We start from the raw sequence: 22593 nt of genomic DNA, 5'->3' as shown, positions 1-22593 counted from the left end.
TTGTGGGGTCAAATTGACTCATTGTGGAAACAGCACGTCGGAGGAGGACACTGCGGTCGCTCCACCTCTCTCCCTCTGCAGAGGCCTCTCATGTCATCCTCCCTATCGATCCATCTACTGTAATGTAAAGTATCATCGCACCCTGGAGAATATCCTCTTGACAATTTTGTCAGGGATGATTAGAATACTTCTTTTTGATTGCCCAGGCTGCGGCCAGCAAGAAGTGGCTCCCCTGTGAGTTTTTAACAGCCAGTTTTCTCCCGACGGGAAAAAATATCTTGGGTTAAGATGCAAAGAGACAAATGGACTGAACCCAGTTTTACTCCTGGTCTCTGTGGTTTTACCCTACACGTTTAAACAAGCGCACGCACAGGGAAGTATAGTGTGAAGAACTGCATGTGTGAGTGTTCTGGAGATGGAGTATGTATGGAGTGATTCAGGTAAGTGAAAAACATAAGAAAAGTAGCTTTTGAACTTAATAATAAACAACCCACACATAATGTACCTTTAATTTTAAAGTGACGCTTTAAACTGGAGAAGTAAATAGACAGCATAACTGAAATCCATCACAACATTTTTGGACTTCAGCACATTGGCAGAAAGCATTTTGTAATAATTCAAACATCTTATTAATATCAACTACTAGATTTTAAGCAATGGATATCCACAGACATCAGTATCCTAATATGCTCTCTTGAACGTTTTCCAGTCTTTTTAATTTATCGTTGTGAGTGTTTCCTGCAAATTAAACCAATTTTTTAAGGTATATCATAAATAATTCAGCCTGAAAACTGCTGCAGTTTCATGCTCATTATATCATGTAACCTTTAATAAAGTTGAATGGACTTGGACTGGATGCAAGTTCTTCCAATCTTTGCTTTTGATTTGTGCTGTTAATAAAGGGGAAAGTATGCGCGGACGTCAAACGAGGCAGTGTACTGTCATGTTAGTTTCAAAATTATATCATTCGTGCAAGAAAATGCACTTCCTTAATTAGCTCGTTGTGATTAAATTTAGAAACTTGTGCTTTTGCCCAAGTCAGGGCCGATGCTCTCAGGGAACGCTACAGTGGGACCACATGTATGTCCGTCGCCCGCAGCCAACATGTCCACCAATCAGAGATGGAGAGTGAGCTGGGTTTGGCACTTCTCAGAGCAAGTGCTCGGTAGAAAAGGAACAGCTGCTGTGAACCACGTCAATCAAGACCACACACACACAAACACACACACACATTCTCTGTATTGCTCGTATAACTTTTAGACCATAACTACTTAATCCACAACACAACTCACTGGATTAGACTGATGCAGCTGTTAATGATATCTTAGTGGGTGCGTGTCATACCACATATGGACATGCGGGAACAGAGACATGTAAAAGACACTCAAGCATCCAGGTTTGTCTGTTCCTGCTCACTGATGCTCAAACGCGGTGCCACGTGTGATGTTTTGATATCGGCTCTTCAACCTCTCCAGCGCACCCACATTGTGAGTAATAGGGCAAAAAGCAATAGAGCAAATTGAGGAATCCCACACACATAATGACCAACTCCTCTTTAAAATCCACTGTGACCGGCAATATTCATTACTGCAGAGAGAAAAGGTCAATGACACAAGCCCAGTGCAGATTTAGACACCCTCCACTGTACAAGCTAACCAGCCCACAGTCACAGAGCACTAGTGATACACTCTTATTCTGTCCAACAGGGTACACAGCACAGTATTATGGCGAATGAAGGTCACAGGCCTGTGTTATTGCTGTTCAGTATGCACAGATAAGTATACTTTAATACATAACATAACAGAACACAACATAACATAACATAACATAACATAACATAACATCACATCACACAACACAATAAATCCCAACACAACATAACAGCATACATCAAATATATGCTATGTAAATACCGGCTGCTATGACAACTTAATTTCCCTTCGGGGATGAATAAAGTACTCTATCTATCTATCTATCTATCTATCTATCTATCTATCTATCTATCTATCTATCTATCTATCTATCTATCTATCTATCTATCTATCTATCTATCTATCTATCTATCTATCTATCTATCTATCTATCTATCTATCTATCTATCTATCTATCTATCTTTCTATCCATAGCATAGCATAGCATAGCATAGCATAGCATAGCATAGCATAGCATAGCATAGCATAGCATAGCATAGCATAGCATAGAATAGCATAGCATAGCACAACATAACACAACAAAACCAAACACAACATAACTAAACACACCATAACATAACATATGCTAACTTAGCATAGCATAGCATAGCATAGCATAGCATAGCATAACACAACATAACACAACACAACACAACATAACACAACACAACACTGGAGGAGTAGATGAATGAATAATAGATAAATAAATAAAGACATCTGCTCTTTGTAAATAGAGGAGGTCAATACTAGTTTCAATGAGGAGGCGAGAGGAGGCCTCTCATCACTTACAATGATTACACCCTATTTGTGACTCTGAGTCTTTATGTATTAAATATTTGTAATGAAAACTCCGGTAGAGATGGCATCTCGTCGTCATTAACGTGATCGCCCATAATAAGACTCCTTTTTGCTCCCTCACTCTAATGTTAGCTCTCATCCACTCCTCCCACAAACCCCCTGGGTCCATTTCATAGCTGTTCAATAAACCCTGTCGAGTTTCAGAAATATAGGAGAGCAGTTGGAGATGTAATCAACTTTGCATTGATTTCAACTGTTTAATGAATGTAATGGTCTTCGTATTAGCACAGGGACTCTCTTTCCCCTGGCAAGTGACATCCCCCCCCCCCCACCCCCATCTATTTAAAAAACAAAAAATAGAGATAAGATTGTTCTCAGTTTCAATACAGTCCTGCATTGTCTATAATTGGAGACATCTGTCATAAAAGGCATGTGGCTGAAATGTGGACGTTCTCAGTTTCCCTTTGGGCAAGGCCCTGTACTCAGTGCTTTCAATGATCACTCAGCCAAACCATGAGGAAGAGCCCACAGTCCAATAAAGCCGTGAATAAGTGAGTTGATATTAGTAATGAATGCTGCAGTGGTCGCTTTCATGCCAACTTCGTTCAGCGAACTCCACACGCACACGTCTTAATGATGCACAGGGCCTAAAATAAAACCCACTCTATTCATGTCCTTTAATAATCATCTCTCGTGGAGTTTCCTGCCCGGTGAGAATTGTTCGTATACTTGTTTCCTTATCACAGGAACATTTTTAACAACCTGAGCTCTCTCACACTGCTTTTCAGTTTTGAGTTTTCTACAGATTTCCTTTCTCCTCGTTTTCTTTTCGCTCGATGAGATGCATTGCTCTACTCATGAAGCCAGTGTCTACCCAAACGTATACAGCCATGTGCGGTCATGCAATTGATTAGTTCCTGCTGCGCCAACAAGATAATCAATAGTCCAGCTATTTCACCCTCTCTTTAACCACTGATCTGTCATGTAGTGAATCAGTGTGTTCTGCTGCGTGCACTTTATCCTGCTCCCCCTTTACAGACATGTACAGATTGAACAAGTCACTGTAACAAGGAGGATAACAGATGATTGTGCACAATTGGTACAAGAGCAAAATGCAACAAGCAGGTGGACGATATATGTGATACCATCAGGATATTTTATGTGTGAAGCATGAGGTGGATTTTTCCTCCTCTTCTTTGCTTCACACCGGAGGAGCCAGGTTTTGGGAATATTTGACGTGTCCCGTCAGTGACTATGAAAGCAATATAACAGTTTCACATTGACATATTAATATTCCCAGATTCTGCAGTACATACATATGACTAATTCTGCATTATTTTTACATCGCTGTGAAAACATATAATGTAGTTAGAAAACGGGGACAATGATGGTCAAATTTCTTTAAGTTTTGAGTGTTTTTAATTTACCACTGAGTTAAAGATGGGAACTTTAGTCTCGCAACTTCTTTATTATACATAATGTATATTCCTCTCGTGAAAGAAGTTGCAAATCAGGTAATAAAGCTTTAGTTTTTGAACACAAAGTTACATTGGGGACTGGCTCAATAAACACTATCCTCTCCATGACATCATACAGTGGCTCTTGAATGAAGCAAAGTTCAGCTGCCCACTGCCTTCTATCAGATATCAGAGCCTTTCATGAGCACCTGAATGCAACTCACACATGTGGTCGACTTTTCCATGCAGTTCCTTCAACTGCAAATGTTTCACAAGAGACTGAATTTATTTTATTTCTGTTTTATTTACTATACAAAATTATCTATCTGTTATTATGTGTTTATTATTGTTTGTTTTATATTGGATTCATATTTTTTATGGCTGGCTTTTTCTAGCCATTCATTACGTCTGGTTGAAGAAGTTGGTCTCTATATATGCATATGTGCACATGTACATATGTATATGTGTCTATATATGTATATAAACTTCGATAAATTACATAATTGTATTCTGTTCAAAAGAACATGTAAGTTCGAGAGTTGAACCAGGCCAAGGATCATCATACATACAGCTTCAACTGGTGCCAAATCCAATATGAGGAGGATATCTGTGTTGGGAACCCTTCTGTATCCATGGACACACTGTGTGACGCTGAGCCGGTCTTCAACGTTCCACCGAGGCATGTCGAAGAATCCTTGGGCATAATGACATAACATAATTACCAATGAAAATGAATGATATGAAGAATGTGTGTTTGTGTATGTGTCAGTGAACGAGTGAATGTGGACGCAAAGACAAGACACTACATAAAGTCAATTTTTCAGTATGGATTTACATATAAATTCTCTCTCTAACAGGGTTAAGCACATGTCTTCAGGAGAATGTTTTTTTTGAGGAGGGAAAATGGGACAGAGACACAAATAATAAAATCAATAAAGATCACCCTGTATGATACAAAGTAATTGAGACAAATTGTTTGCTTTGTGCAGGTTTTAAACCAAGGATACAAGGAAAAGGAACTTCCAAACTGCCAGAAACCACAAAGCTGAAATGCTCAGAAAAGCTGAAGTTGCTGATGGAAACAAAAGAACATTTATAGATGTGATCAGAACTGATGCTCCATCTGAAAAGCATAAATCTGCGTTTGTGTTGGCTAACTGCAGTCGATGACTTCAGCATGTTACTTGCTCTTACTTCGGTTAATTTGTTATCCTCATAACTCATTCCGCTGTTATGTAACGGCACTGTGGTTCTTTTTTAACTTGTAAAGACGGCATCTTTCATTATTTACAACCTTTCATAGCACAGATCTATCTGGGATTATATGCCTGTGTGGGTTTGAGTGATAAAAATGGGGCAAACTTCCTGCATTCAGGAGGAAGTGCAGCATTTATGCGCAAAACTGTCGTCAAAATAGACACTTTTACAGGGATAAAGCCTATTTCCGAGGCAAGCCATCCATTCCTCTGTAGCCCAGCGGCATTAATATAGCGGCAGAGCTGAGAGCGTATAGTGCCTCCGAGTCGTTACCTATTCTGCCATCCATTAGCTGCTTTAAAACTCCTGTCTATAGAGAAGAAGGGTTTTTCTAGTTTTGTTAGAGTCAGGGTTTTGTCATTGTTTACCAAGGAAACTGTTTGGAATTAGTTTTGCTTGGGATTTTGTGGGTAAATGCAACTGGGATTTATAACGCCGCCGTATAAAACACCAGACATGTGTTTTTTTTGCAATTTTTTAACAAGAGATCATGGGCTGTTTTACTAGATTGCAGCAGAACAGGGTCAACTCCAAGAGAAGTCATTGGTGTGTCCAGAGACATCTCTAATCTCTGTTTCTATTTTTAAAAAGGTCAAAACGGCGTTCGTGAGCAACAATCTGATAGATGATCACTGAGAGACGACTGGTCTTGGACTGGTCCTCTCACGATGCATGACTGTTGAAGGCAACTTATGCGTCAATATTCACAGAAAATAAGGCTGTAATTTGTACAATGAATAATTCAAACCCCTCGATCACAGGTGAATGTTCAGTATATCCTAACAAGCAGACTGGGAGCCGGTGATGCAGCCACCGCTTCACAGGATCTTCTCAAGGGACCTGTTACCATAGTCCCTTTCCATCACACAGAAAAAAAACTAGATCCAGATCCTGACCTTGGGGAAATGCTCATACTCCTCCTGCTGATCACACTGTATTTCGGGCCTGAAGCATGGACTAGAGAAATATAAGCTCCAAGGGAAATCCTGGTATTTTTCTCAATCAGTGGCGAAGGTTGCTGCGTCTTAAATCAGACACTTCAATTAGAACACTCTCATACACTACTCTGTGCACTGCCGTACGTGCATGGACTCTGACTGGGTGGTGTTATCTCAAATCAAATACGCCTTTGTGCACTCATGCACCTGAAATGACGATCACAGCTTCTGACCGCCAAAATAATCACCATCTGCTATGTTCCTTTGACCTAAAACTGAACACTTGCTTTATCGTGTGTGCCCCCCCGTTTCACATGATGTGAAATTATGCCTCCATCTGTCAGCCCCATATTCTTCTTTCCTCTGCTGCCATTTTCATAAGTTAGAAAAATATTGGTGGTCTCTCATCCTCTGCCCAGATGGTGACCATTGAGCGTGAGAAGTGTCCATCCTTTCTCACCCAACTTTCATCTGTTTTGATTCTTACAGATTTATATTTCTTATGCCATGAATTTTGCTATAATGGTTGGTAAATTGACAAAGTCACACATTTGAAACTGTGGGTGGAGGTGTGCAAAGTGTTTCTGATCACAGTGTCATTAATTGAGCAATAAATGTAAAGAAAACTGCTTCCTTTAATGATTGGTTTGTAATGCACATTAAATCTAACTAAACCACTATGCATCTGGATTATCACAATCAAATATGAATAGTCATAGAGTATTCCACCTACAGAAATGGGCTCTTTTATAATAAACTAGACCGAAAATTTCCCCTGACGGCACTTTCCAGTGTTTTCAATGCTGCAGTAGAAACTGTTTTATTGTCTTCATGATTGTCATGCAGCATATACAATACATAACAATAGATCATTATATATTCATACATTCACACTGTATATATTAGTTTAATTCAAATCATATCTTTCTATATTGGTTATATACCTTACACGTCCTAACAAGTATTGCATTTTACTTATTACTTACTGATGATTATTTTGTCTGTTGCTGCTGTAATACTGCAAATGTCCCCATTGTGGGGCAAATAAAGGATTATCTTATCTTATCATATCATATCGGGTTTAAGAGTAAAACAATAGCTTCATGAAGAAAGCAACACACACACACACATACACACACACACATACATTATATTGTATGTGTGCATGAGTTCTTACGGTACTTCCGCTGTTCCACAGAGACTTGTCTTTCCTGCCACTTATTCCCACTGTAGAGTACAATGAATATCACCATTGAGACTTTCTTGGAGCTGGTAGCGTCCCCAGACATACAGAACAGGACATGAAAACAAGCTTCATTATCTCAAACACGTCATTATACGTTATCCTCTTTAAATTAACGATGATAATTACAGAACCTAAAAGTCAGGTGGATTTTCTTTTTCTTACCGCATTTGTCTGAATTTTGCACTACTTCAAGACACAAAATAGCTAAATCAATGAATATCTTTATAATTGCTCACCTCGCCTGGTTGCCTGGTCAGGTCCCACACCACATCCCTAAAGAGATGCATATTCATTATTTTGATGGGTTTTTATTATACTATATACAGGTATATTGTAACAGTTAGTATTATATATTATACTATATTATAGGTTATATTCAGCTATGCTATAGGGTTTGCATGCATTTATTCAGTTATTTATCTTATTTTATTTTTGTTTATTTTGGTAACATGCATATAATACTGTCATATATTTGTTACTACAACAGTACAAAGCCCACATCCTTTCGACTCTCCACTCCACATTACTCACTTCAGACCTCAGCTTGTCTAACCCAATTAAACATGGACATGTAGCCTAAACTCATGCAGACAAAGCTTGCTGCACACACACACACACACACACACACACACACACACACACACATTTCATCTCATTCTTTCATTTCATGTTAATTGCATTATTTTCTGTCTGTCTTGTCATTATGTAAATATATCTGTGTTTCTTGTCTATCTTGTATGTCACTTTCTGTTATCAACATTTCAAAAATAAAAATGTATTTAGTTAATTACAATATTTTTTTGTTTTAAACAGTAATGATCTCAGTTTCCCCAAAAAACATAATGGCCAGTTGGAGCCAGTAGAGGGGAGTGTTGTAATGTAGATTTTCATTCATGAAGTCTCTTTAAAGGGATTCATTCAACAAATATTTGACATAACACTCTGTTGTGTTAAATTTTCCAGAAGATAAACAGGGTACGTTAAATGTTTAATGTAATATATTTCACCTCTATGTCATTTGTGTATTGAATTTAATCTCAATTTTAAAATCTTTAAATAATCTAATGCTTAATTGAATTCACCTTATAGTCAGGCATTTAAGGCCTGTTTATTTAATGGCAGCAGGTTTTCTGTGCATAACTTTCTGAACTAATGTGCATTTTGTTTGTAAATTGGTTTCTTTTCATTTTGTCTCTATGTTGTGTTTAGTTTTTGTACACACAGTTACGTTGGGTCTGGCTCTATAATCCATTGAGACATTATCCTCTCCATGACATCATACTGTTTCTCTTGAATGCAGCACCGTTCAGCTACCTTTTATCAGATTTCAGAGCCTTCCATGAGCACCTGAATGCAACTCACACATATGGTGGACTTGTCCATGCAGTTCCTTCAACTCAACCTCTGTGTATGAATTGTGCCAGATGAATAAAACTACCTTGCCTTGCCTAAGTGTGTTGACTGAAGTTGCTCTGATTTAAGTGTCCAAGTAACTGTTACTAAGGCTGTAATCCTCTGTATATGCAACAAGTAGGGAACCATAGTAACTTCACCTGATTGATTCAACTCAATTCAAATAAATAAGTCTATATTTGGCCTCTTATTCCCACAACCAGCCGGATCAGCTGATGAATTGAACTCCAATGTCAGTGTTCATCTTTTCGTATTTTTCGTTTTCCATCCCGGCATGAATAATAGTTCAAAACAGAACAAACACATTTTTAAAACTCGATTTGTATTCTCACAGAGCTGCTGCTCATTCTGCAGCCTCTCCCCCTCTTCCCTCCCTAATTAGCCTGTCTCTATGCCTGAATGCATTTCTCTATACTTACTAAACAAGCTCATCGTTTGAAACCATTCATTCATCTCCGCTCGCTGCAGCTGCTGTCATGGCAACCATGTATGACTGGCAGAAAACAGACCGCCGTCATATAGCCCCAGTCGACCTGGAGGTTTTAGAGCATGAACACACTGGGCAGATGAGGAGTTGTGATATTGAGACCCCAGGGGCAGCGACCGGCTGTAAGGTGAGTCAGAGATGCACTCAAAGGTTGGGATTAGAAAGCAATGATTCATTCACAACACTTATACAGAACATTACACCATACAAAATCATGTGTTTCTTATAGTTAGGGTGGGAGCTTTATATAATTTTGTCATATGTGTTTTCTTTACAGGACTAAGATGCAGCATCTGGCACATCCATCCCCATTTCCCACTGGAAGCCAATTTCTTCAGCAGAAAATTGAGAAGGCTTCATATGATTTGCACAAGCGGAAGGTCAGGAGCAACAAGTCTTTTGGTTTTTGGTTTATCACAGTTACCAGGTGTTTTGACCACAATCTTATCAAATACTTTTTTGTCCACCCTGTGGTAACTTGTGTTATCAGATTTTTGTTTTGTTATTTTGTTCCCAAGGTAAAGTCTGCTGAATCAACCATTAACACATCTCCACCAAAGACTTATGGTCACCTGGATCTGAAGCTGAAGAAACAAAAGGTTCCTCTTTCTCGCTAATGTTTTTCACTCAGTTTACTTCATGTCCATACGATGGCAGCAGATGTTACAGTATTGAAACCATCCAGTAAAGTTTCAAAATAGATAAATAAGAGAACATTTCATCGAATCAAATAGAAAATTATTACCACAATTAATCAATTATTGTATCTGACCTTAATTTAGCATACAACACATAAAGTAATAAAATGTAGTAACAAAACTTTTGACTTCCGGGTATCATAGTAACATTATGAGATCGTCAATCTAGTGTAAATGCATTGTTTGTCTTTTTAAATCATCTTGTGAAGCTTGAAGAGAAAAGGATACTGAGGATTCAGCAGGAAAACAACATGCTCATGGAAAGAATATCACACATCATGAGGACGACTGGAGGAGTCGACAACAGAAATGACTACGACAAGAAAAGGTCAGCTAAGCTTTGGGCTTCACAGCAAAACCATCCATGTTGTGGAAAACACATATTTCAAAGTTGGTTTGCCAGGACATAGTTGAAAAGCCCAGTTGTACAGCCTGTCTCTGCTCTTCATTGTAGCCTTGGCAAAGAGAAGCGACAGCTGGAGTCGCTCCGTATCACCGAGGAGAATCAAATGATCCTGCACCGCCTGAGCCAGTGCAGGCCTCACTATAATGTCAGGAGCTGGCATGATGACTGGCTCAAAACCCTCAAGTTGATGGACAGCATCGCACATTACCCAAGAGGAAGAGCAAAACTGCAAAAGGTTATTGAGTACAATCCATACATTTTACACTAAATATAATGAATTGTGAGAATTAGATCCCCTCCTACACTGTATTGTGACCTTTTTTCTTGCCCCATAATAAATATTTCTATTTCTGTGTCATCACCAGGGGCAAGACAAACCCGACAAGGGGAGCAGTGGCTGGGATAAAGGACAAATAATAAGCACAGGTGCAACCACACACAGCCCTGCAAGCAACAACACAAAGGCCAAAACAACATCGGGGGGAAGTGAAATGAAAACAGGAACCAGCGAGACACAAGATACAGGAACAGAGAATCAGCAGGACACAAATACACACCCTGACCCTGAAAGTCCCAGATCTTCTCAGGCAGTTTGAAATTACAAGAGATAAACAACCACACTCCGTTGAAAAGCCTGTGGCTCCTGGTGGATCTGAAATGTCCCACACACCTGAAACAGAGGAAGGATACAATACCATGAAGTGAAGTTATATTGTGTTGTACAGTTAAAACATACCACTGTAAAAAATATGGACAAATTATATTTTAACTTCAGAACTATGTGGCACTCATGATCTTTACTTGTCCCAAAAAGATTGTGTTTTCGCTACTGGACTGATCAGCATAAAACTAGGTGGAAGGCCAAATGCATCGAGAAAAAACTGTTAAATGTTGGTGTTGATCTAAATCATATTGCTTTTACTTTCATTTGCATTTTGGGATTCTCCTCATTTCCATTGATTTATCAGAGAACAATTTGGATGTAGATGAAAAGAATCAAGCAAGTTTAGGGGACTGAAATATATGGGCTTTTTAGTGTGCATGCAAATTAAATGTGGCTTTATAAGGGTAAACAGTTTGGCCTTGTAGATTGTATAGACTGTGTACTAAGATGAATCTGTTGTAAAGTATTTCAAAAACAAATAAAAAGGTAAGAGGTCAAGTGTGTAGAATTTAGTGACATCTAGTGGTGAAGTTGCATGTTGCAGCTCACCTATTCCAAACATTAGTTGTCATAGAAACTCAAAAGTTGTTTACTTTGTCCTGTTTGGGCTCCTCTGAAATACATGGCGGCCTCCGTAGAGAGGAGCGGCTGCTCGGGTAAATATGAAGTGATTAAATATAGAGGTTCCATTCTACAGGGACATTTGTTTTCATCATTTAGATCAGAGGTCTTCAACAGGGGGTCCACGACCCCTGGAGGGTCCATGGAGGTACTGCAGGGGTCGCGAAATTGTTGGCTGATCTTGTATATATCATAAATATATTTTTCCCACAAATTTAAATGTCTTTAAGTACACTTTAACCTGAATCCAAAATATTGTAGCAAACGGATTAATGGAGGCACAAGACGTTATCTTTCAGTCAGCAATGCACACACACACACATATATATATATATATATATATATATATATAGTACGGGGTCCCTGCCCCATCTCTCCATCACTTTAGATGTCCTTGGCCTGAAAACCGTTGAAGACCCCTGGTTTAGATGATTTAACACTAGTGACAACATCAACAGGATTAATTTATATTAACTTCTGCCAATAGATCCCTTTCAACTAAATCGTACACACTGAATCTTTAAATAAAAATCCAAATACGTTTACATATGTATATTCGTACGTTTGTTTTGAAGCTTGACCAGCATTGGGCGACAATGACAAATATATTTTGGTCAATGCGGAACTTTTCTCCGCGGCGAGTTTCCTTCCGGCACAGTTTGGCGGAACACCCGGCGCAGAAAGAAGCCGCGGATTTGATTTTCCGCAGCTAACGAGCTAGCACTGTCCGTGTTCACCGCTCTCTCTCAAGAATGACACGGTTCTTATAGTCAGGGTGTCAGCTTTTAAAAACACAACATGAATCTCGACAGACTACGGAAGCGGGTGCGTCAGTACGTCGACCAGGTAAGAGTACTACGTTCTTTACGAGTTTCTGTGTTAGCTGGCTAATGCTAGCTTGCGAGCGAACCTGGCGTTACTGTCTCAAATCAACTCAATGTGGTGACTCTTTCCTCTCGTTGTTCGTGTGTTTCCAGCAACAGTATCAAAGTGCTCTGTTCTGGGCCGACAAGATAGCTTCTCTCTCCCACGGTGAGTTACTGCAATGCTGTTCATTGCGAGCTGGTATGATGGCTACTAACCGACCTGTCATTTAAAGTTGAAACGTTAATGCTAGTAGGGCTGGTGTTGTATTACTGAAGTCCTTCATTCTCTGGGTTGTTATGTAGAATTTCATGGCAACTGAAAATAGATTTAGTTTCCCCTGTGTTGATGCCAGATTAATGCTGCAGTGTTAATGTGTGGCTGGTCGACTGGACTCTGAAACGCCAGAGACTGACGGATCTGCCCCTGTGTTTGTTATACAGAGGATCCCCAGGACATCTACTGGCTAGCTCAGTGCCTTTACTTGACCTCACAGTACCACAGAGCCTCCCATGCTCTCCGCTCACGAAAGCTTGACAAGGTAATGAGAAAAAAGCCTGGTTTGTGGTTGAAATCCAAATTGCTGCTCCAGTGATCAGAATCAGGTTTATTGGCCAAGTAAGTTTGCACAAACAGGGAATTTAATGTGGCTATCAGTGTGCTTACACAGAATATACATCACAAAACAAAACAGTACAATACAAACAGTCACAAAAACAATACAAAATACAACAGTGCGACAGTCTAAGAAAATAAGTGCAGGGATAATTATTAAACGGTATGTGTATTACGGTTATACAGTCAGGATGAAATAAAATAAACATAATTAAATATAATTATAATATATATTATATATAATATAATATAATTTCGGGAGAAACTGTACAGTGGTTATTATAAAGATCCAGGGTTATTGCACAGTGCCACAGTGGGTTGGCTATTCAGGAGTGAGACAGCGAGAGGGAAGAAACTGTTTTTGTGCCTGGAGGTTTTGGTCAACAGAGTAAATAATTTGGACAGCAGGATAAATGACAATGCACTCATTGCAGTGTACAAAAGACAGGTTAAGTGTGAGGGTTTGGTTTGTGCAAAAAGATGAGTGGAGGATTTAATTATATTGTGATGGTCCCCAGTTTGAAACAACTCTTGTCTTCTCTCACACAGTTGTATGGAGCTTGTCAGTACCTTGCTGCCAGGTGCCATGTGAGTATATGAAAAGTGTCACTACTGCATCACCTCTTCTACGCGTTTATTAGTTGCAGGATATCGTCTAGAGAAGCCTGTTGGATATTATTCTCTTTTCCTCTTTTTTTCAGTATGCTGCCAAAGAGTTCCAGCAAGCCTTGGATATTCTGGACGCGGAGGAGCCAGCTAGTAAGAAGCTGCTGGACAGGAGTTTGAAGGAGGACAGCGGGATGCCAGACTCAGCGAAAGATTGGGACATGTCCCCTGCCTCTGTAAGTCTGGCCTGCCATTTATTTTTTGTCATTGTTGGATAAAATCCTGTCATCAACATTATTCTACTATGTTGCTTTGGTGGGAACTCAGTCTCCCCAACAGATAAAAGCACATCACTCCTCTCTGAAATATTTCAGATCAATAGCTCCATCAGCCTCCTGCGGGGTAAGATCTATGATGCCATGGACAACAGACCCCTGGCCACCTCCAGCTACAAAGAGGCCTTAAAAATGGATGTGTACTGCTTTGAAGCCTTTGACCTTTTAACGTCCCACCACATGTTGACTGCGCAGGAAGGTGAGGCTGATCTGTGCCGATTATGTGCGCTGATCTCTTACTTTTCTGCAGATACCTTATATTTACCATTACAGAAACTTGCCAGCAAACAATGTAGAACATGTTTTTCATTTTACAACAGAGAAAGACTTCCTTGACTCACTTCCTCTGAGTCAACAGTGCACAGCGGAAGAGGAGGAGCTGCTACACTTCCTTTTTGAGAATAAGTTAAAGAAGGTAGGGGAGCTCTGCATTGAGTCCTCAACATATTATCTATTGCATTTATCATTTAACTGAAGTAAATGGACAGTGCTATTTTATCATTGTTAACAAATCTGAGGGAACCCAAATGAACTGACATTAACCTGCATGTTCTCTATGTTGCCTGACATTTATAATTCTTAATTTTTGCTCCATTAGTTGTCAAACTCATTTTAAAGTCACAGGGGTGACCTGTATTATTGCCCTTTGTGACACAATATTTTATTACGATGAACACAGTAATAGTTATTTGTTTTGAGTCAATTCCTCAATTCTGCTTTAATTCGAGCAGAGAGATCTAGCAGGGTTCATTTGTATGCAATTCATATTAATTTAAATGTATATTAATGTTATTCTTGCCTGTTTTTCTACTACTGACTTAAAATGTGTCACCTTTGTGACCCTGGTCTATCTTATATGCCACTTACCTAAATGCACCCACCTTTTCGACACATTAATGCAAACACGCACCCTCTCCCTCTTCTCTTTGCAGTATAACAAGCCAAGTGATTTGGTGGTGCCAGATATGGTCAATGGTCTCCAGGACAACTTGGATGTAGTGGTGTCTCTCGCAGAGAGGCATTATTATAACTGTGATTTCAAGATGTGCTACAAGCTTACATCAACGTAGGTGTCTAATTTTATTTCTCAATTCTGCGTATGATTTAGAAATGAATTGCTTGCATCCAATATATAAATATCATGATCTAATATCACACGATTAGGATCATTTTCAGCTGTGTAGAACAGAACTGGTTGTACAAGGAAGCTCGTATCTTGTTTACCTCAATATGTATATAGATATTTTTCTAACTAAACCAAATTGAATTAAATGCAACTCTGTTTTGTTTTTTATTTCAGGGTGATGGTTAAAGACCCGTTCCATGCCAACTGTTTACCAGTCCATATAGGAACTCTGGTGGAGCTTGGAAAAGCAAATGGTAAAATCAACCAGCCACATATTTTGTTTGGTTTGTTTTTTCCTCATCACACCGATGGTTAAACGTGTTTAGTTCTGCTCTGTTTAACCTTTTTGTGTTTTTCTTTACTTCCAGAGTTGTTCTACCTCTCACACAAACTTGTAGATTTGTATCCCAACAACCCAGTAAGTGCTGCAGTTTTATCACCTTATCCCATTAAGATTAATTCTCAATTTTATTATAACTAAACTGTATTTTTTATCAGGTGTCCTGGTTTGCTGTTGGGTGCTACTATCTCATGGTTGGCCATAAAAACGAACACGCTAGGCGATATCTTAGGTATGCATTGGTATGGTGAAAATTAAGTATGAGTATGATTATGGTCGTACATTTTGGTTCACTTACACATACTGGATATTAAATGTCTCCCTTAGCAAAGCCACCACCCTGGAGAGAACGTATGGTCCTGCATGGATTGCCTATGGTCATTCATTTGCAGTGGAGAGCGAGCATGATCAAGCCATGGCTGCCTACTTTACTGCTGCTCAGCTGATGAAAGGGTAGGTGCATGATTGACACGTCCTGGAGTTCCTAATTCTGTAAACCTGTCCAAATGTCAGTCTTTTTAGAGCTTTCCTCAGTGAGGTTTTATGTGAAACGTCGTCTCAGCCCACATAAACAAATGAAACTTCAGTGGAGAACAGTGCATCTATTTAAAGAACCAGTGAAACGGATGTGATGGTGCTCATTGATTCTACATATTTACAATAAATGCACAAATCTGTGGAGGGAAATGTCACAGATATTGATTGGTGCTTACAGTGGACAATTCTGCTGATGTGTGTCACGCCCCTGCGCCAGGTTTGACAGTAACTCAACAATGTAAAGTCACAACTGACAACTCTGTTGTCAATAAAGTTAGAAAGCATTGCTATTGGATGCAATATTAGTAAATACTATCAGGAATCATCAGACCTATGAAACCGTTTTACAGAAAGACAAACAAGATGGATTTTGATATAAAAAATACAAAAATGTCAAATCAGACAAATCAACAAGTAACAGAGGACACAGAATTTATCCTGAGAAAATACAATTATCATTTAATGAGGCCTTGTCAATAATGTCCTCCAAATAGTTACACTAGTTGTTTTACGCTTATATGTAGATTTTGGAGTCACAGGCTGTCGGTCAATAAAACTACACATTTCCACACTCACCCGCTCACAAATTGTGTTTTGACAGGTTAATTTTGTGCTCAATGTTTGGTACATTAAACATTGACAGGCAGAAATATAACAGCATTTACTTTTTTATGATGGAATAGAGCTGGCTGCCAAAAATGTTCCCCCGCGATGAATTTAGCCTTTCCTTAAGTTTAATGTTCGTCTCATAAAACATTGCTAATTTCCAGCTAAAATGAAATGTTATTCTGGAAATGTTTGGATAATTTTTGCAATTTTTGTTTACATGTTATATTTCTTTACCCTAGTTTTTCAACAGCAACAATATAACGTTATCATTTGTGTCAGTTATTAGTGGTCCAACGTCCTTTTTTCAACAATATAACAACAGGCTTGTGATGTCTCCTGCTCTTTCCGACTCAGGTGTCACTTACCCATGCTCTACATCGGCCTGGAGTACGGCCTGACCAACAACTCCAAGCTGGCAGAGCGTTTCTTCAGCCAGGCTCTAAGCATCGCTCCAGAGGACCCCTTCGTCATACACGAGGTGGCAGTGGTCGCATTTCAAAATGGAGAGTGAGTCACACATCCACACAGTAACACGTACACCTGCAGTTTGACAGAAGAAGTAAACATTTTATTGGCAGCACAAACAAATGTTGGAACAGCAGTGATGTTTGCAATAAATGTTGTAGCCGGCTCAGAAGTCTCTTTTGAAATTTGACCTGCATACACAGCTGGTGTTCCCAATGTAATTGCTGAATGAAAAATAGCTTGATATCTTTATTGGATTTAAGCGTGGGGGGGTCGTGCAGCCCAGTCTGCTACTGTTTATTTTGTCTGTCAGTAAAACAGCGGGCTCATTAAATGACTGCAGCTAATCTTCTGCAGTATAGTAGTCTGAGCATCACCTCGCACATTAATGTTAATTTCATTTACATTAATTAAATGTCTTTCTGTTTAAAGCATCATGTTGACAGTAACTAATGATAGTCACGTCTATTAAGTTTCATTTGTCCATGTTGTGAATGACAAACAAAATTCCCTTCTCTTACTTTCAGACGACTGAAACATCTCTGACAGATTGTTCTCTGTAATCTTGGCACTAACACTTCAATGTTAATATGTATTGTACATAAATATAAGTACTGTAATTCTAAAAACATTTAATCAATGAGCAGTCACAGATTGAGGGTTCACAGATTACACTTTGTGTGAAATGTGAAAAATGATTCATGTATCTGCTGTTTTAGCTGGAAGACTGCAGAGCGGCTGTTTCTTGACGCAATGGAGAAAATCAAAGCCATAGGGAATGAGGTAACTAATTGTTTAAGTATCATTGAAATGCATGTTTGGAAAAAAAGTGAGCACTTTGGGATGGTATCACACCAGCTATGGCCTCCATCGAAATTTTTACTCCATTATTACATGAGACTAGTGGGTCAGTCCTCACATATCTTCATTTTGATCTCAGCTAAACACCTGTAAAGTGTCATGACTACAAGTTGCACGGTTATGATGCAGTTGTGGTGAAAAAATCTGTCCATGACACACAGATGCATTTAAACTTGCTGCAGAAGCTGTCTTGCAGAAAATATTTTATCATAACACACACACACATAAGCGTTAAACAATACTTCTGTGGCTGTAAACATAGGCATATCTCTGTCATTTATTAAAGTGTTTTTTGTTATTTCATATTTAAGGTCACTGTGGACAAATGGGAGCCTTTGCTAAACAACTTAGGTCATGTGTGTCGGAAACTGAAGTGAGTATTGAGCCTCCTTTATTCTGCAGTTTTTTGTTTGAACAAATGATGTTGAATAGCCCCCAGTTGGAGAGTGGCTTGTTTTTGAAGCTCTATATTCAAGCAGTAAAATGTTGAGGACTATGTTTTTCTTGAGTGAATGATTGGAAGTGTATTTTCCTCTATATTTCTTCATTCCTCTTCTATCCATCTTTCTCCTTCAAACTAATTTCAGCGATATGCTCACTTGTTCCTTTGCAGTCATTCTGCATAGGTAGGGTCCTCATTGAGAATTTCTTAAATTAGCATAGCAGCCACTCAGTGGATATAAGGTGCTGGCAAAATGTGTTTTGAAAAGTTTGAATAGTTCAAATTTAAATGGAGGATTCATCCATACATGATTAATACACCGTGAAGCCTTTTAGTGCGTCATTGATCAATTGCTGAAGGAATAAATTGTAAAATATTTCCATATGTTCTTGAAATTCTTAGAACTGGCTGATTCAACACATTAAAACCCTCTATTGGCCATTATAACAATTTCTCTATCTTCTGCAATCAAATGTTTATTTTAAGGCATATCTGAGTTGTGGAGTGTGCATGGGCTCTTTATAGCATCTTTTTTGTGGAAATAAAAACCACAAATGTTGTTATTGTTTCTAGCCAGGGCACCTTCCTGAAATCGGCTTTTTCTTCACTCAAATTCTGTCACTAGATCTACACATACCTACTGATCAGCCTCCTATAGAACAATGGCAGCATCATTTGACCCACCTGCGGTTTTAGACATGTTATTGTCGCCACCTACGCCACCAATGAGTGTTACATTAAGACAAATTGACTGAGCAGAAAATGTGCTGTATTTAGTCAAACTTTGGAGAATTTCGATTGAAATTGAAAAAAAATATAAAAACTAAATGCAGCTGTCAAAAAACTGCACTTGTACAATTAATTTCCTCCAAAAAGCCATTTTTTTCTTAATTGCACTTACTGCAGCAGTAGCTCTGAAACTGCTAGTGCTGCTGCTCTGCAGATAGATGACGTGGTTTCAGATTAATCAGATCTGTTTGTTCTTGTTTCACACACAATCATAAAGAAATTATTAATCCTAGTCTTTCAATACACTCAATAATATCTGTGTTGTTTCATGTCTGCACACATCTGCTTTGCTAGAAATGCTGTTTAATCCATTGACATTGACTGTGTTTCTGTAGAAAGTACAACCAGGCTCTGGAGTACCACCGTCAAGCACTGGTGTTAATCCCTCAGCACGCCTCCACCTACGCTGCCATAGGATACGTGCACAGCCTCATGGGCGACTTCGAGAGCGCTATCGACTACTTTCACACAGTAAAGTCTCTTTTCCTTCAGGTTTTAAGGGGAGAGATGATGGCTTCTCCTGACAGCACAAGCTGGAGCATGAGTAACCATGGGAATCAGAGCTCTATAATGAGAACAGAGTAGAACATTCAAAAGTACATTAAAATGGGGAATTAAGGAAATGACATAATAAATTTGGTTTGTAACAATAAAACTGTCATGTTTTTATGAGTAGAAAATTCAGTTTTTTTAAATCATTAATCAAACAAAAATGTCTTGATTTTCTTCACCTCAACAAATATGTTTTACTTTCAAAATCTTAATGTTATTTTTCTTTCTTTGTGTGACAGGCACTAGGACTGAAAAGGGACGACACTTTCTCTGTGACGATGCTCGGCCACTGTATAGAGATGTACATTGGTGACACAGATGCCTATATAGGTATGATACAGCTCTACTCCAGTTTCAATAGACTTCACCTTTGAAAAAAAAACAGTTTTATCTTTCGTTACTAAGACATTTACTTTGCCTTTTGTTTCCACGAGTATCACAAAATTACAGTCTTAAGGAGCATAGCCGCAGATGTCTCCGAAAGTGGTTCCCAATCCTATCTGTTGCAGAAACTGTCCGTGGGGCTAGATACCACAGCAGATAACCATGGTTTCGTTAAAGCAGATCTGTGGCAATAACGCATGTCATTTGTTTCCACATAGGCACAGACATAAATGACAAAGTGCGAGGCAGCCTGAACACTCCAGCGCTGATGAAGATAATGAACACATCGGAGCCCGGTGACGCTCTGGCCACGCCGAGACAGGAAGATACCAGCATCACATCTTTGGAGACGCCGCTCTCGAATCAGGACAAGATGATGCTGGAGACACCTCTTCGACTCTCTCTCACCCTGGAGTGTGACATGTATGAGAGTGACGTCATGTTAGACACCTTATCGGACACTAGCACGTGATGTCCTCCTGTCAGGAGGTGGAACTGTCATCGGTACAGGTATTCAGACCCAAGAGCAGCATCCAAACCAAGATGTCGGCACCTGTCCTCTGCCAAAGATTTCCTGCGGATCCCCCTCTAGTGCATTAGACGTTTCTGTATGTGACAAAACATAGAACTCAAGAACATTATGAACATGAGTAAATGTGAGGATTAATTTTTTTTATACAGCAACTTGCTGTACATCATATTCGTTCTACAAGAATGCACTTTAAAGGGGGAATTAACGCAGACTTTGGTTCAGAGGTTGAGTTCTTGGTTTATCACTGAACCTTGGGTTGAGCCTGAAGATGATGGATCCTCTGACACTTGGTTGAACTGAGCAAAGCGCCGCTCATCCCATGTCACAACTAAAAGACTGTAGTCCCTTATTACTGCCTGTGGCAGGAGCCTGCGCGTTGCTTAACCTGTGGATTTTCACCTTCAATAAAGAGCCGGCTGCATTCAAGCAGTTTTGGAGAAAACATTTCTTGTTAATTCCTACAATAAACCATTTATCTTAAAGAGAATTCTGTGTGTTTTTGGTAATATTTATTTGTATATAGAGTTCTTGATTGATTTGGAGTCTGTCATTCTTCCTATAGCAAAATAAATTGTATGAAGAAAATATTTTAAAGTTTAGAATATTTTTCATAAATTAATTGTCAAATTGTACTTCTAAATTATAAGATATAATTCTGACCTTCCCTTCTTAACACATACATAGAGTAATAATACAACATTTGCCCGATCAACCACACCACAGGGTGTAAGACTTTGAGCCTGTTGGGCTTTTAATTTGAAGGGCAGCTGTCTGAGTGATGGACTGGATGGAGTTCAGATGTTTTGATTCTGGTCTCATGGGAGGAGTGAATCACATCCTCTCCATCAGCTCCAGCGTTGATTCCTCTTCCTCCCAGACATTCGTTCTAGCAGAGAATGGGCTGCACTCCATCCAAGTCGGGCGTCGTTTACACCCAGGGCCGGGTCTGTCTGGACCTGGACACCTGCTCCACCTTCGTCTCCAGCCTGAAGAGCTCCGTGTCCAGCCTGGAGAGACCCCGGGTGTGTGTGGAGAGCAGCGGCGCCAGGCAAACTTTCCTCTGCGGTGAGTAAACGGATCTATCGAGGACAAACCTTAGTGGGCACTGGGCAGCCCTCATGGCTCAGTGTGGATCATTCAGGTTTCCGTCTGCTCCTCAGTCCCCTACAGAGACGTCCATGGGCGGTCAGTGAGCCGGTCCTCGTCACCTGCGGATCCGAGCAGCACGACCGAGTCCGAACATGAACGATGACACCGGGGACTGCGGGGACACTTCACACTGGCCCCTGGAATGCAGGACGCGTAGGAGTCGGTTTATTTTAACTTCATGTGTGTGTGTGGTGCAAAAACACGTTCTTAGCGTTTAGAGAAGATATGTGAAGATGAACCATCAGCAGCATGGACATCTTTCTGGACACATGGAGCATTTGAATACTTTTCTAATGGCTGCAAATACATCTGAGGAGCAACTGCAATATCGTATGTGATGATATCCCAAAGTGACCTGGTTGAATTTATACATTAAAAAACTATGACTATTTCTACTTTTGTGCTATATACTTTTTATTCCACAATTTAGAAAAGTAGGGTACTTTTGACTCCGACATTTTTCTGTCCTGCAAGATGGGCTATGATATCAATACAATTATATTTGTATTTATTAATATACAAATACAAATGTATATATACTTAAATTAAAGACGACAAAGGTCCAACTCAAAACAACAAGGTGGAGAGCACCTACTAACAACATTAACTCATGCACCTTTTCTTTTTATTATTTTATTAATTTGATAAAACATACTACATATATAATGTCCAATATCACACCTACTCCTTTATCATTTCAATTCGAGTTAC

The 22593-nt window shown here is 39.3% G+C and overlaps 2 protein-coding genes across 2 annotated transcripts; both read left to right on the top strand.

Annotated features, from left to right (window-relative positions):
• Positions 1-9285: 9285 nt before the first annotated feature.
• cfap97d2 (CFAP97 domain containing 2) lies at positions 9286-10987 on the top strand. The gene is made up of 6 exons (XM_061089103.1): positions 9286-9437; positions 9565-9667; positions 9806-9886; positions 10195-10313; positions 10440-10626; positions 10757-10987. The coding sequence occupies exons 1-6, from the start codon at positions 9286-9288 to the stop codon at positions 10985-10987; spliced, it is 873 nt and encodes a 290-aa protein (XP_060945086.1).
• Positions 10988-12358: 1371 nt separating this feature from the next.
• Positions 12359-21220, top strand: cdc16 (cell division cycle 16 homolog (S. cerevisiae)). The gene is made up of 18 exons (XM_061088323.1): positions 12359-12522; positions 12654-12708; positions 12984-13081; positions 13705-13743; positions 13857-13997; positions 14136-14295; positions 14417-14511; positions 15029-15162; positions 15397-15476; positions 15591-15640; positions 15721-15794; positions 15890-16015; positions 17063-17215; positions 17893-17956; positions 18346-18407; positions 19601-19736; positions 20057-20147; positions 20420-21220. The coding sequence occupies exons 1-18, from the start codon at positions 12475-12477 to the stop codon at positions 20671-20673; spliced, it is 1860 nt and encodes a 619-aa protein (XP_060944306.1). The 5' UTR covers positions 12359-12474; the 3' UTR covers positions 20674-21220.
• Positions 21221-22593: the final 1373 nt, after the last annotated feature.

The sequence above is a fragment of the Limanda limanda genome, chromosome 16 (genome assembly GCF_963576545.1).
Source record: "Limanda limanda chromosome 16, fLimLim1.1, whole genome shotgun sequence".
Classification (NCBI taxonomy): Eukaryota; Metazoa; Chordata; class Actinopteri; order Pleuronectiformes; family Pleuronectidae; genus Limanda; species Limanda limanda.
The sequence above is the reverse complement of the archived record's forward strand: the minus strand, read 5'-3'. Positions and strand labels throughout refer to the sequence as shown.